The sequence below is a fragment of the Electrona antarctica genome, assembly GCF_951216825.1.
Source record: "Electrona antarctica genome assembly, chromosome: 21".
Lineage (NCBI taxonomy): Eukaryota > Metazoa > Chordata > Actinopteri > Myctophiformes > Myctophidae > Electrona > Electrona antarctica.
In genome coordinates this window covers 18892920-18908638 of record NC_136802.1, presented here as the reverse complement: position 1 = coordinate 18908638, position 15719 = coordinate 18892920, and the positions used below count along the sequence as shown (strand labels likewise).

The 15719-nt window shown below is 40.9% G+C and overlaps 1 protein-coding gene across 1 annotated transcript; it reads left to right on the top strand.

The window, feature by feature from the left end:
• The first annotated feature begins 4131 nt into the window (after positions 1–4131).
• Positions 4132–10535, top strand: LOC306913649 (cellular tumor antigen p53-like). The gene is made up of 11 exons (XM_079490436.1): positions 4132–4304; positions 5048–5192; positions 5473–5563; positions 5740–5958; positions 7596–7770; positions 8235–8347; positions 8545–8654; positions 8824–8948; positions 9035–9120; positions 9301–9374; positions 9768–10535. Exons 2-11 carry the CDS (start codon positions 5098–5100, stop codon positions 9856–9858), a joined length of 1179 nt encoding a protein of 392 aa, XP_079346562.1. The 5' UTR covers positions 4132–4304; positions 5048–5097; the 3' UTR covers positions 9859–10535.
• Positions 10536–15719: the final 5184 nt, after the last annotated feature.

The following is a 15719-nucleotide window of genomic DNA, read 5'->3' as shown; positions in this document are numbered from 1 at the left end:
TCTCTTTTCTCCTGTGTTCTCAGACTCATGGTCCCGGCAGGGCACGAGTTGACGAGCAGAACCAACCTGACACCCTTAGTAGGCAGAGCAAGTGACACAGGCAAGTCATGTGAGTGACTCAAATCCAATGGCCAGAAGCCATTAGAACGCAGTGGCTTAAGCCTAAATTATACTTTGTCATACGACAGAGTTGCACACCGAACAACGCGTCACAGTCATGCGACGCAGTGTGAGCTTGTAAATTGGGTATTTGTGGTGCGCATTGGTGAGCTTAAATTAGGTATTAGGTTCCCACAACGGAATCAGGCCCACACGAATGCCAGCTAGTGTCCTATACAAAGTATATGCCTGTAGTCATGCATATAGAAGGTCAAATGTAATTATAGATGCTCATTCACAGCTAAATACTAAAGGAAAACATATTTTCAACAGTTGACAGAAAAAATAACTTAAATGTCAATGAACAACAGTCGTGTTCCTCTTGAGAAGATTACTTATCTTTTGAGAAATTCGAATGGGTTTGAAACATTTTTGAAGATATGGCAACCTTATTTGAATTATATGGAAAATGTGTCCTTGTCTGTATCAGAAATGTTATAGGTTAGTTATTTTCAGCTATCTCAGTCTAGATCTATTGCTTCCAGAAACAACTTAATTTCTGTATAGTAGATTTGTCTCTTCCTGTTTTTTTGTTTGTAGTAAAAAAAGAAAGAAAAAAGAACGTCACAGTGTGTTAGCGTTATCAGAAGCAAAAGTCATTCCACCACCCTACGCACGACACACCATGTGACTGTCCTCTAGGACTCACCCAGGTGACTAAATCAGGCGATATGTGTGTGTGTGTGTGTGTGTGTGTGTGTGTGTGTGTGTGTGTGTGTGTGTGTGTGTGTGTGTGTGTGTGTGTGTGTGTGTGTGTGTGTGTGTGTGTGTGTGTGTGTGTGTGTGTGTGTGTGTGTGTGTGTGTGTGTGTGTGTGTGTATGTATGTACCGGTATTCATGTGATGGTGAGTGGTCGGTGGTGGTGGGCCAACTGGTTTAAAATCCTGTTAGTCAGATCATGTGTTGCCGGACAGCAGTCAGGTGATGCTGGTATGGTCACTGTCTATGTTACACTTAACAACATTCACACATGGAAAACGACAACAGCATCTGCAAGGCTGTAGGCTATAGACCTAACTACAACCCATGCAGTTATCTGAGAGGTAAATCTAACATCTAATTCTAGACACATCTAAACCATATATAAACTTTCAAGGGCTGTAGTATTGTGTAAAATAAAAGTTCTGTATAGTGCCGTGTTATGCATCTCTGAGCCATCTCAGCCTTCATGGAAATGTATTATGTAACAATTCAAATCTTCCATGGGTAGACCCCGTGCACTCATCACACATGTGACCTTGTGTAACTGTTGGATGTGGTTCAACACACAGGCTGGCAGCCTTGTCTAACCTTACAACTTTCATCTCCATCTCACAAGGAGATGAAGCCTGGAAAATAACGTGTCTTAATGAAGTAATACAGTATATTTAGACTTATACCGAGGGGATAATTCAGTTTTTAGCTTCAGCCAGCAATCAGCTGCCCAAGTAGTCAGACATATGATATTGAGTGACGACGGCAAGCGACAGGAGTTTGTCAGCAGGAGTCTCCTGCCGACAAGCTCCCGACACTTTCAAACTGGCCGACAGCCTGTGCTGTCTGGAGCTGCCTTTAAACGCAAAGGGGGAACAGTTAGGGGTTAAGTGTCTTGCTCAGGGACATCGAACCTGGGACCTTCTATTTCCCAGGTGACCTCTCTCTTTAGCTATGGCCAGTTGTCCAGCCTACCGGAACTTCCTGTAGTAGCCCTGTACTTCCCGTTAGACACAACACAGCTAAGCCTCATGCCTATTCTGTCATGTAACAAACTATCAAATAATGTATCACACCTCATCAGTACATAATAGTCTTCCATATATACATCTGAATCAAATAAGCCGAGTTTGACAAATCATCGATCCTGACCCACATGCTTTTCTTAAGTTATAACTGACTTCACTTTACTATTACCATTCATTGTATCTTGTGCATCAACACTTGTGCAGCACTGATGGGATCAGGTTTGTGGTGGACCCATTGGCCCTCTCTGCACATTGCCTCAAAGGTCAAACAGTTAACTTTACTGTAAAGTGGCACAGATAGCCGCTATGCTTTCAGTGGCCAAGACTCAGTCAAATCTCTTTGGATTTTCTACAAGGTGCCATTATCATAGAGGAACAGGTGCATGACTGGAATAAACTTTTTTTCAGTCATTTATTTTCCTCTCTACCATAATAAAACCATCATTGTTGGATATTTCTTCCTAAATAATAATAATAATAATAATAACTTTACTCAAAACATGTACAACTGTCTCCAAATATATTATACTTTACTCAAAACAAGTACAATGTACAACTGTCTCCAATTATATTATACATATCAGGCAAGAACTTACCTATAATTCTTCTAATTCTATTATTTAATGCACAAAGTATGAAGATATCCTTTTAGTCCATGCCTCCTACCCAACATATACAGGTAATTTACCTTATGCAGACTGTGCCTATACCCAACAGATATAGTAATCCTTATGCAGACCGTGGCCATCTTGCCAGCAAGGTGCTAACTAGAGGCTTCCCTCCCCATCCCCTCCCTTGAATTATCCTTTCCAAAAATAACTCATTGGGGTAAAAACAGCCATAGCTATGGCCGTTTTTAGCCCAATGTTGGTGAGTTTGACGTTGTTTAATACAATTAGATATAGGACTTTCCTGGTTGGGATGAATGGGCTGTCAATGGGAAGTTGCACCTAGTTAGCACCTTGCTGGCAAGATGGCAGCGGTGTGCATAAGGTCAATTCTACAGAAGAAGAATAAACGGGTTGAGAACTTTTCAATGGCTATTGCAAAACAAGTGTATCCTATCATATCTGTGGAATGAATTGGCCTAACGTTAGGCCCAACCCCTAGCCTAAGGGGTCAGGGCCCTAGGATAGCCTGTATATTATGCACTACATCATGTACCACAGACAATGTCACCTTCACAATGTGTATATAATCTACTGTGAACCCAGCAAAGATATCATTCATTTCTGGCACTGGCATTTAGCATCTGATAGTGGGTTTGCTTGTAGAACAGTAGTTCTCAACCTTTTCAGGCCGCAACCCCCCACAGGAATTATATTTGAACTGGGGACCCCCACCTTTGTGACATTACATTTAGTTTGACTCCTTTCCACAGATAAATACTCATCTTTCAAAACCATGGTCTTCTTCCTCTCTTCTTCTCATGAATTTATACCGCCATCTCCTGATCTCAGTCTCAGAAAATAACTCCCATCATCCCATCCTGCCCGCAAGCGTCTTAAGGCTTCAAATGTCTAAAAATGTAGCCTTTTGATCCATCCATTATCCATATTAAGCGATATTAAGTAACAATCCTACATTAAAACCATAAACATAAAAAATAAATAAGATAGCTACATCTGTTTGTGCTTGCTTAACGTCTTCAGATGTATAAAAAAAAGAAAAGACAAAAGACAAATTATTAATTTTACGCTCTACCAGACTACCATTAAAAAAAAAAACACTTTCACATGACAGTTCTGCTGGCGTCAAACATTTCGCGCGGCGCTTCCAATTGGAAGAGCCGTTGCGCGTGACGTCACACACAGCCCTCCCCGGATTCTTTTCCAACGGAAAAGAAAGGAACGGAAGAAGTGTTGCCATGTCCTCTTATTATAAGCGACCTTGGGCTTGTTTTTTTATAAAGTAAAGTTGCTTGTTCAAATATTTGTAGTTGCGGGTTGCGGTTTTTTGGGGCTCGTTTCCTAAATGTTGTTTAAACCAGTGATTCTCCTCACACATTTCCATGTCAAGGAAGGACCCCCAGATTCATGTATTTAAGGACCTTACATCATACAAGAGAACATATTTTGTGCCAGGGACCATGCCAGGGTCCATACCAGATTTGTGTTATTAAAAATATTCCACATTTGTCACTTTTCCCCCAAGATTCTTTTTAAATAGCTATGTAGATCTTTTTCAAAATATCATAGTCGCTTCTTTTGGGCTTGTTTTCATATTGCTCATTTCTCTCAGTGCGCAATCTGGCAACACTGAACGGAAAGGCAATCCAAAAAATAATCCAGGACAACGTGCTCGCTCAAGCTGTTGAACACAATAATATTTTGGCTTTTCCAGTCTCTACCCCCTCCTGCCATACCAATGTATTAATCTCTGATTCACTGCCGTCGTCACTACGTTTACCGGGACACACACAAGGTACACTTTTCGTTTATTTAGTTCTCGTTCGATCGAACTACAATAAATCAAGCAACAACACCTCGTCCTATGAAAAAGTTTGTTTCTTCTTGGGCCGAATTCCACAACGCAGGGCTAACGTAGCTAATTAGCTAGCACCGTCGCGCGCGAGGGTAAAATGGCTGTGATTTTAAAATGTATCAACGCAAACGTGATTATCAGTATACTTGAATGGTCGTGCCGTGAATGGCTTGGAGTTGGTTCATTCATGGCATAATTTTCATTCAATTGTTAATAACGTGGCCATGTTCAATAGAAAATGGACGGGTGTGTGTGTGTGTCTGGCCTGGTAATTGTTTGCAGGTTGTTTCCCTGCTGCAATAAGCAGCAGCACCCCCACATATGTGTGGTGTTGAAGCAGGTTGATTTGTGGGTGCACCCGCACACAGATCATTGAGGGTTTGGTTGGTGGTGGTACATGAACTGCTGCTTAATTCCTAACTGTAATGGCTGCTTGTAATACATAATAGCTTAGCCATTAAACAAGACTTGAATTGGGCTCTGATTTGACAATAGGATACTTCTGATCTGATGCATTATGTGCAAAAAGAACAGGTGGTACGCTGGACCGTTCAGTGACTTCGACGAGTGCTTCCAAACTCCAACACCTGCACAGAATTTCTTGATAGAAAGTTCATACTGTTACATCATGCCAGTCAGCGTAACGCACACTAACCAGTGGTTCTAACTGTTTTTTCCAATAGAGACTACTTCAACCCTGCATCTCACTGGGCTGCTCTTCACCCAGTGAGCGATGGAGAGAATGGAAGACACTGTATTTGACGCTTTTTCTCTTAGTCAAGAGTTCAACATGAGTCAGGACACTTTTAAGGCCATGTGGGATTCTTAGTAAGTTATTTCTAAAGTACTTATATCTGAAAAAGTGATTCAGGGATTTCTGTATTAGAGTTGTGCCTAAGAACATTTCAACATGTTTTCCATGATACTAATTATAAGAAATCTTATTTGTAATAATAACAGCACATTTTTATTGGATAGCACCTTTCATACAAAACATGCATGATTACGATAATTAATAATGGATAGAGATCAAAGAATGAACAATTCTTACACTCAGTTTTATGATGATGCTATAATGTAAAATTATACATTTATGTTTTTCCTTTAGTGCTATACCTCTAGAGCAGCTGCTTCCTAATCCTAGTGAGGAACAAATTCCTAACATGGGGCAAGAGTCCATTGTCATTACAGATGTACAGGTAAATTATTTTTTTAACGTGTTAAATACCATCATATCATATCATAATTAATTGTTTGAGTATGTTTTTGGATAAATCTGCCAGGAAAACAACTTAGATTGTAGCTGTAGTACTGTTTAAATGTAATGTATACTTTTAACAAAAATAATTATCTGATGTGGCCTCTTCCTCCTCAGTCTCTCTGCCTTCCTGCACAGCCTTCCCTGACAGTCCCCAGTCTCAGTGATGCTTTTGACGAACACTTGTTTGACGAAATACCCCCTCAAGAGGTGGCCCCAATGGACAATCTGCCCCCTCCAGCCTCCACCGTCCCGACGACAACCGACCACCCAGGGGAATACGGATTCCAGCTCCGTTTCCAGAAGTCGGGCACTGCCAAGTCGGTCACCTCCACTGTGAGTCACCTCAGTCAGCCACACAGGATCTTTGTTGAACACCACTAACTCTCAATATTCTCCCTCCTGTCTCTCTCCACTATCAAATGAAACAGAAACTTCCTGCAAATTATCTTAAAGGAGCACCATTTTCAACCTTATCTTCACATAATTGGTCCTTACTATTGCTCAATATAAGATGGCACGAATCTGTCTACTCCGTATTGACTAATTTCAGAAACCTGCCTACCAGTCACATCATTGGAAACAACGCCCTTTCTCTTCCTGGAACGTTCACATGCTGAAATGGAAGCCATTGTTCTTGCATTAAAAAATAATTTAAAATTCCTACCGATTATGTCACTGGTAGGCAGGCAACTGTCCACAGCCCTCCTCTGAGACACAGACCGAATTGATAGAAATGGTACCATCTTATAATGAGCATTAGTGAGAACCAATTGCGAGTCTATATATATGAAGATAAATGGTTAAAGTGGTGAAGAATTATTTCCCTCTCACAAATATTTCTGTAATTCGGTATTTCTTTAAGTTTATTGGGACCTAAAAATACATTTTAAAAAGGCCATTCTAAAACAGCCGTTTTGAACAAACTGCTGGCAAATCCTTTAGGGAGACAAAGGTTCGCTCACTCACACGCCATTCAGTGGCCGCCATACTGTAAATCTCATACTCTGCTTTTTGGACGAGTTCCTTTAGTTTATCCATCAATCAGTTTAAAACAAATGTTAACAACCTTTCAGTAAGAATTTTGTATGTAAGACATTTATTTGATAAAACGTAAAATCATCTTACCTTGCCGACCATTAAAAAAAGTTTTTTCGTGCCTGTCGTGGCATTCAAGTGGAATCGTATTCATTGTGACGATTCGCTAAGGTCCAGATGTCCCACTTTGTTTGAACACCCAATAGCATGGAGATTTCCATGGTGACTCACCGATCAGTGCGCCGCAATTGGTCAGATAAGTTTCAAGTTAGTGTGCTGTGCTGTGGGTCCCCACCCCCCTCCCCCTCGTTTCACTGCTGTGGCTTTGCTGCCTGCTTGCATCGCCCTGCTCTGACATGACGGGACATGTTCCTTTGCCTTCTTCCTCCAGCACAGAAAGGGTTAAAAATGGACGAAAGTGAGGTATGGATCGATGTTTTGACTTTGATATGACTTGATTTATTTCTCCCATTCTCTGCATATTTAGAACTTTAAATTGATGATTTTTATTGACAAATTTTAAATTTGTACATATCCGACAAAAAAATCTTGAACTTATTTCCATTTTGGCCCTTTAAATGCAAATGTGTATGTGTGTAAACTAAGTGTCATGTGTTTGTGGGGGAGCATAGACATACAAGAAAATATATTCTATACTAAATTAAATTAATACATTTTCAACATGCTAGACAAGTAAAATAATAAAGAAAAATATGGGCACTGTAAAAGTTAACGCTGTTCAGCCAGCTCTTGATGGAGATCTTGAAGCTCACAATGGAGCTAATCCGTTTAAGTTGGATATCTTGAAATTTAACTGATTTGATTCAGTGATGGATCAATCAAGCCTGTGCACATAATCAGATATTAGATCTTAGAAAATAGTTAACGAAGATGAGCAGATTCAAATTCTTCCGTTTTGTTGCTTTGTGTTTTAGTACTCTGCCCAGCTGAATAAGCTGTACTGCCAGCTGGCTAAGACGTGCCCAATAGAGGTGCTGGTGACACAGGAACCACCCCAAGGTGCCATTCTCAGGGCCACTGCTGTCTATAAGAAGACGGAGCACGTTGCAGATGTCGTCCGCCGCTGTCCACACCACCAGAGCGCTGACGGTGAGAATATAAACTGAGAGTGACCGTGAAATAACAAAGAACCCAAGTGTAATGCACCCAGTAAAGGTCAAAGTTAAACACGGGCTGTTTGCATTCTCAGGGCACTAAATGTCCCCATAAAATATGAAATAACTGAATGCCATTATTCTTGCCATGGAAACAGAAACAGCCCCCCCAAAATAAATCAAAGCCTATAGTGTTGCACACACTTCAGTGCCCAACATCTTGAGTTTCTAAAGAAGATGGGATTGTGGGAATGTTCTGGTGATTGCAGATAGCATGGAAATTAGACTTGAACTAAAAGTGTATGTACTAGTGGTGTATTATCGCTTGGTCTGTTTGTCAAAGAGTTTTCAGTGTGTCAACAGCACTACGGAGTATGGCATGTTGGTAACAATCATTTTTTCCCTGTCGTGTTTTGGACTATAACTTCCAGTGTTGCCTCCCTCCATTTCTTTGCCTAGATGTGGAGTACCGGAGCCACTTGGTCCGGGTGGAGGGGAGTCAGAGGGCCAGCTACTTGGAGGACCAGCATACCAAGAGACACAGTGTGATCATCCCATACGAGCCCCCACAGGTACTATCTCCTTGAAATTAGAGAAAGTGATGACAAGACAAAACGGATATAAAGTATTTATTTTGCCATCTGCAGGGAAAGCTCTGTACGAAATGCTGTTGCATCCTCTCATGATTTTCCAGGGTTGGTTTATACAGGCTCAGATTTAGCTGCAGACTTGACTTTCTTTTTTAAATCTCTGTGGTCATGGTTTTCAGCTGGGCTCCGAGATCACCACTGTCCTGTTAAACTTCATGTGCAACAGTTCCTGCATGGGGGGGATGAACCGCCGGCCCATCCTGACCATCCTCACCCTTGAGACACCCGAGTAAGCCTTTTGTTCTCCCGTCTGCCGTGTGAGGACTTGCTCTTATTGACAGCATTCACACGGCGACCATTTTGCTCTTTGTTTTTGCCATTTTAAACTCCCAACATTGATCGAAATATTGATGGCCCGTGTGGTCACTCATAGGCTTTATCTGTATTCCATCCTTTAGGTTTCAGGTTTTGGGGCGCAGGTGTTTTGAGGTGCGTGTTTGTGCCTGTCCAGGCAGAGACCGCAAGACCGAGGAGGAAAATGCCAGCAAGGCAGAGAATGGCACTAAGCAGACCAAAAAAAGAAGTAAGTCTGAAGTCATTGCAATACTTATACTTCTAGAATGACTCCCTATGTCTTCGACTCCTACCTAACCTAATTATTTCTCTCAGAGAGCGTGCCTGCACCCCAACCAGCACCAAAGATGATGAAACTTGTCTCCAGTGCTGACGAAGACGATGAGATATTTCCTTTATATGTGAGTGATGTATACATAAGGGGTCTGGTAATTGTGTCAAACATAATTGCCATGAAGAGTTTTATCATGCCATAATTTTCAGCCGTCGCACTCAGAAAAGTGGACTCTTCATATTGTGCATTCCGAATTTCCAAACTGGAACGCTCTGAATTTGATCTCGCCCTGTGATCTCTCCCTCAGGTGCGTGGACGCAAGCGTTACGAAAAGTTGAAAGAAATCAACGAGGCATATGAAGCATTAGCCAGAGAGAAAGGGTAAGTTGGCACAAACACTACCACTTAACCCATTAACACCAGGAAAGCATATGTGCCATTTTAGTTTTGCAGAAAACTCTTTTAAGATTTTGATCAGTGTTTAGAACAGTGGTTCTTGAAATTAGCCGATATACAAGCCACAGCGCGTCACTTCATGCCATGCTGCAAGCTTGTACATCTGCTATTTTTAAAGTGTTATATAAAAAAATGTATATATTGATATATAAAAAAATTAAAATATATCAATTTTGGGGGTCCTTGGCAGTTAAACGTTTGAGAACTGATTTTAGAAGGCATTTGTAGATTTGGCCTCGGGTCTTAATGGATTAGTAGTGGTAGCAGCACTATGTTCATTCCTTGTAAAACATACTTTCATTTGTCTTCTTTCTTCAGTAAATCAAAGAAAGTGAAACAAGAAGAAGCACCGATGCCGGCCAGTGGAAAGCGCCTTCTGGTCAGAAGTGATAGAAGTGACACTGACTGAATTTGCTCTTAAAGGTCCTTTCAAACAGGCAGTGATTTAACACACCTATAGGAAAGGACCTTAACCATTTTTTCCCCCTTCATTTTTTGAGAAAAAACAAAGAAAAAAAACGTTTGTCTGACTTTATGTAAGTAGAAGAGAAACAATGGAACTATCCCTTTCAACTTGGGTCTTAGGGTCTTTGATTACTGCCAGCTTTGTATTCTACATTGCCTTCACCCTTTTGGACCCAGTTCTCAGTCATGCTGAGATAGTTCAGATGGGATGGGGGGGGGGAATGCCAGTAGTTGACCAGATACAGTTTGCCTAGTATGTCCAAGCTTAAAATCTGTCCAATTACTGTGTCTTCCCCCCTCCCTGTTTCCTATCTCTTTAGTGTGCTGTCCAGACTTGGCTTTGGGCCTCAACCATTTTTTTCTCTGTTCAACAGCAGTACTTGAAGTATAGGACCAATTACTGTAGGAAGACCACTTTTTTATACTGCATTCTGTTAAGGGCATTTAAGCATACAGTTTCTCTATGGTTATGTTTTGTGCATATATTGTTTTGTATAAGAAGTTTATATTTTGTTTTTTTCGCGATTCTTTGTATTTTGTATTTTTTACTTGTGAAAGGAGGTGCTACTTAGGTTTGTTAAAGGTGTCTTCCAAGCCAAAATAAATGTATCATGCAACTTCCTTGATTGATTGGCTGTTTTTATTGGCTTTTTCACAGTGAAACTCGGGGAAAAATTCAAAAGACTAAAACAGACGGGAGGAAAAAAAAGACTGAAAACGAGTAACTGCAAAGAATTAAACTGAAAAAGGGGCTATTGCAGTAATTTATATTGCAGTAATTGTAAATCTGTTCTTGAGGTAATTGTTTATCTCCCTGAAACACAACATGCACTTTGGCGTTGTAGGCCAGTATATCCCAGTCTATTATAGCAGTTGTGTACTTCCTATAAAAATGTTTTTATGGATTAACACCTGGAGTCACATTTTTAATGTGTAATGCATTCCTATGGTTGTACAATTTTTAATTATGGTAGGCATAGCCACTTAAACCATAAGTCCTTGATTTGATCCCCATGGTTCTATACTTGGTCCCCTACTTTTCCCCCTCTACACCAAATCTCTTCTCCAATAATGGCTGATCTACAGTAGATCACCTGTTTTCGGAAAATGTTCGCCTATTTTTGCTCAATGTTTGCCTATTATTAAATGACTAGGATAGGGATGCTAGGGTTCAAGTGGTCAAGTGTTTCTAATGCCCAAGACTTGCATACGTTCATACCAATAATTTGCCTGCGGGGGGAGCAGTTGCACAATGGTGTACATATGCCAGTCCCTATAATGGCCTACTCACTGCATAGTCTGTATATTAGTTGTAGACATACAGAAATCATATGCAAAGGCCATGCAAATAAGAAAAAGGGGTTCTCATCTACCCATATCTTGTTTTGCAAGTCAAATGTAATTTACATGACCAAGTCTGTAAAACAAGTTTTTATTGTTCTGTAAACACCTTACATTCAGATTCACCTTTTCTGTGGATGGAAATTGGGTGTCCATAGCACAGGTGACACATTTATATTTTTACTAGAGGCACTGCATGCCTAGTACTGACATTTTGGCAGGAGTCGGTCTTCAGTGTGACCATTATGGATACAATCTCTTTATTGATATTTTGCGGTAAGTCTTTTTTCTTTTTAAGGTAAACTGTTAACGGCTCTTTATCACTTTAAATAATTGTCTCACAATTGAATTGAATTTGATCCGACACAATTCGCCTTTAAAATGATTGGTTAAAACTTCCCCTGACCTCCCAGCCCTTGTATTGTTTTCAGTGTTTTGAGACTACATTTAAAAGCATTACACCTTAGTTTTTACTAAATACTAATATGATTTATTAACTGGTGAAGAGCAGTCATTACATACATAGACTTTGTTACCATCACTGTGTCATGGTATTTTGTTTATACTATGGCCAAAATACGATACATTGTCAGTACCATGGATCCGTACCATATTTTGTACCATGGCCACCTTGGCCTTACCATGAAACTACTAATACCTTCTTTTTTTTAAAGAAAGCATTGGTTCTCAATGTGGGGTAACCTATTTTAAACATTGGATATTCAAAAATAGAAGAAAATCAAGCTCACAGCATGCCAGTTCGTGCCACGCTGCGAGATTGTACATCTTAAATATCTTTACAGTGGGAGTCAGATAGGTGGTGGGGGTCCGTGGCCAACTGTATATCAATTTGGGGGTCCATGGCACGAATGCATTTGAGAACCACTGTGATAAAGGGCATGTCTGTACTGATTTAATCCCTTTCATCTCTGTTCCTATTGTAGCTCCACTGCTGATGTGTGTTGCGGAACAACAGGAATACTTCTTACACCACAATGTGTCCACTTGGGATCGCGCCAGGATCCATTGTCAGGTAGAAAGTTGGAGCTTAATTTTACTGAAAAACTAATTGTAAAAAACCCAAAGTGCTTACTTCTATGTGGGTATTTATACTGACTTTCTTGACCACTTTCATCCTGGTGTCCCTTTCTTGTTGTTAAGAAGTCATAAAATATAGTAGCGGTTCTAAGCCTGTAAAATTGTTTCTTTTTGTGACATTAAGGTCTGTATATAGCCTACATCACATTCTGTTTATGAGCCCATACAAAAAAGGTGTGTTTTTATTTTTGTATGTTTTTTTAAAGATAGGGTTATACTTTGATTGTTTATTTATTGCTTTTCTTTTAATAATATTTGTATTAACAACTTTTATAACATACATTACATACACTACATTCAAACACACATGCACGCATGCGCACACACACACACACACACACACACACACACACACACACACACACACACACACACACACACACACACACACACACACACACACACACACACACACACACACACACACACACACACTCATGTATGTCTGCCAAAGCTGACAAAATCGTTCTGCCTACCCCATTCAGTAACTTCCTTTTGCCACATCCTTAATGTTGGGACATTTTTCCAGCATAGTGCAATAAGTCCAAGATTTTAGTCTGGTTCGCTGTTTGTAGGAAGTTCTTTGGATATATTCCAAGTATACAGAGTTTCGCCTTTAGAGGAACTGTAGTTCTAAAAAAAATTAGTTACAGTTTCATAAAAGCAGAGCATGACACACTATGCTCAGTCAACGGGGTTCCTTATTTCTCATATTGTTGACTCGTACTTCACTGTGTTGTGTTCAAATGCTCAAGTAACTATCCAATGCCATTATAAGGTCTGTTACAAGGAGTTGGTCACCCTGACTCCAAATAATATCCAGAGCATCGTCCAGAACCTCACCTCTGACTACTGGATCGGACTCCGCAAGAACCCCAACATCACTGCCTTCAACTCCACCATGCCCTGGTCCCACTGGGCCAACAAAGCCCCTCTGACCTTCCAGAACTGGTACCCGGGTTGGCCCAGAGCCAAACCCAAGAAACCGCCCCTGGCACCTGTCTTGAACATGTCGGGCGTCTGCCCCGTGTGTGAGTGCTGCTGCTACAGTGGCTGCTTAGACGTATCAACAACAACTGTAACAGTAACAACGAGCAATATAACAATCACATATGAGAGTAACTTGACCGTAACAGACATGCCCACAATGACAACAATGACAACACCAATGGGAACCACCTGGCTGCTAACTGGTGTCACTGACGGCTCCACCGCCACCGTCACAGATGAGGATGATGAGGATGATGATGATGATGACGGGTACATTGAAGATTCTTGCGTTGCTATGCTTAGCTTTGGTGCTTGGATTGAGAAGCACTGCTGGGAAGACCTCCCCTACATTTGTTATGAAGGTAGGGCATATTTGAAATGGGCTGTGTAGATTCCTCATGGCTCCAAAATGTGTACGTTTTAATTTGTCAGTAAATACAGTAAATGGATGACATATACTGCTGTGCAAGATAGGACATCAATAGAAATGAGCATCGCGCCTGTCACAGACATGCGCAGAGCAAGTTCAGTCAGGAAACTCAGTGCAGTTGCTGCCGGCCGTTCATTGGGCCGCCTCAGCATCACGTTCTCATTCACATGATTCACTTCATCCAATCACACACTCATTCCATCTTCATACCAGCTATTAAACTGGAAGTTTGCACTGCTCAATCTGCTTGCTTGTTTGCTGCTGCACACTGATACTGCTGCGCTGCTGTCTGCTTTAACTTTTGCTGCTCACCCTCCTCCACCCCAGCTACCACCATAATAAATATATTGCTCATTTTATATTCAATACATTTATATTCATGAGTTGTCCTGACTGAAATGTTTTGACATGCATACACAAAATATTAATACAAGACATGCAACAATGGATATTGTTGAGATTTGATGGGAAAGATCAGTAGGCTACCCTGAAGAGCTTGATGCAAGTGCAATGCAATCCTTCTTGGTTTTCTGTGTTTTTGTCAGTTTTGTTTCTAATGGTTAATTTCGTTTTTCACCTGTCTCCTCTCCTATTAACATCCTCAATCTTCACCTGAGCACATTGTCATCCTCTTTGTTCCTCTTGCAGAGGGCTTCACCAGCGTTGCCACACTGACCAACTTGAATTCCACGAACGCCACCGTGAGTTGGCAGGCTGGGCCTGGAGACATCAGCCATTACCGGTTAGAGGTCAGATCGCTCAGAGGTGACTGGACGTCTCTGACAAGGAATCTGACTGATTTGACCTATGACCTTGACAAACTGATAGAGGGCTCTGGTTACTTGGTACAGGTGTTCCCTGTCAAGTGTGACAGAGACCTCCCGTCTAAGAAAGTCATATTTTATACCAGTGAGTCTATTGTTATTTCAACTTATTTGATCCTGGCTTGGGGGGGTAGTACTAGTAATGTAGCCTACACATGCAGCAATCAGACGCTTTTCAAACAGGAATTAATTATGTCAGGAAATTCAATAACCTATGAATAAAAGCTAACCACTTAAGCCCTATATAGGCTACTCGTTTGAAAGTAAAGCAAAGGCAAAGAAAAACATGTAACCCAATCACCTTACTAATTGTCTTAGAGCCGGGGGCTGCGGAAAACCTCACTGTCACCAAGGAAGCGGAGAAGTCCATCTTCCTGTCCTGGGATCCTCCTGTTGGAAACTCTGATCACTATTTCATAGAGGTGAGGGATCACCCTGGCCACCGGTGGAAGACCAACGCAACGAACCAGGAAGTCAACAATCTGCTACCAGGAGGCTTTTACACTATCGATGTCACCACTGGAGCTGGCGACTTCACACATGGAGATTCAGTCAGCATTTCAGCATACACCAGTGAGTTTGAATGATAGTCTTGCAATATAAGCTCTATCTATACTATACTTATTCATATGAAGAAGTATAATATAGAGAGAATAGCAGATCTACAAGCTCACACATGGTAGCTATTTTTCTATTTATCTTTCAAACATTTTTGCCAATAATGACATGCCCAAAATGGAGATGACAAGTGGTGCTCAAACAACACTGAAGGGTTAGAAAGGGTTAGAGAGCCCAACAAGCAGGATTCACATTTAATGACTCAAATACTTGAAACTGAAACATTTATACTTAATCCACATTTTCCTTGCATCTGGCTACCATGCCAAAGCTGTTTATTCCTTACTCAGTTACTCTAAGATTGTTATGAATCTCATATAGTCTTTGATAAAAAGCCTGTGAAGGATGCGATATGTACGTATGTGTATATGTTTTGTACACTGTGAATAAAGTATTGATGGCATGTATAGAATTTAAGGTCAGTAGGTTGTGCTGACTACTTCCGCCTAACTGTGGCATTTGTGTGAAGAAATAGTCTGGCTTCTCACAGGGATGAGGAATTAA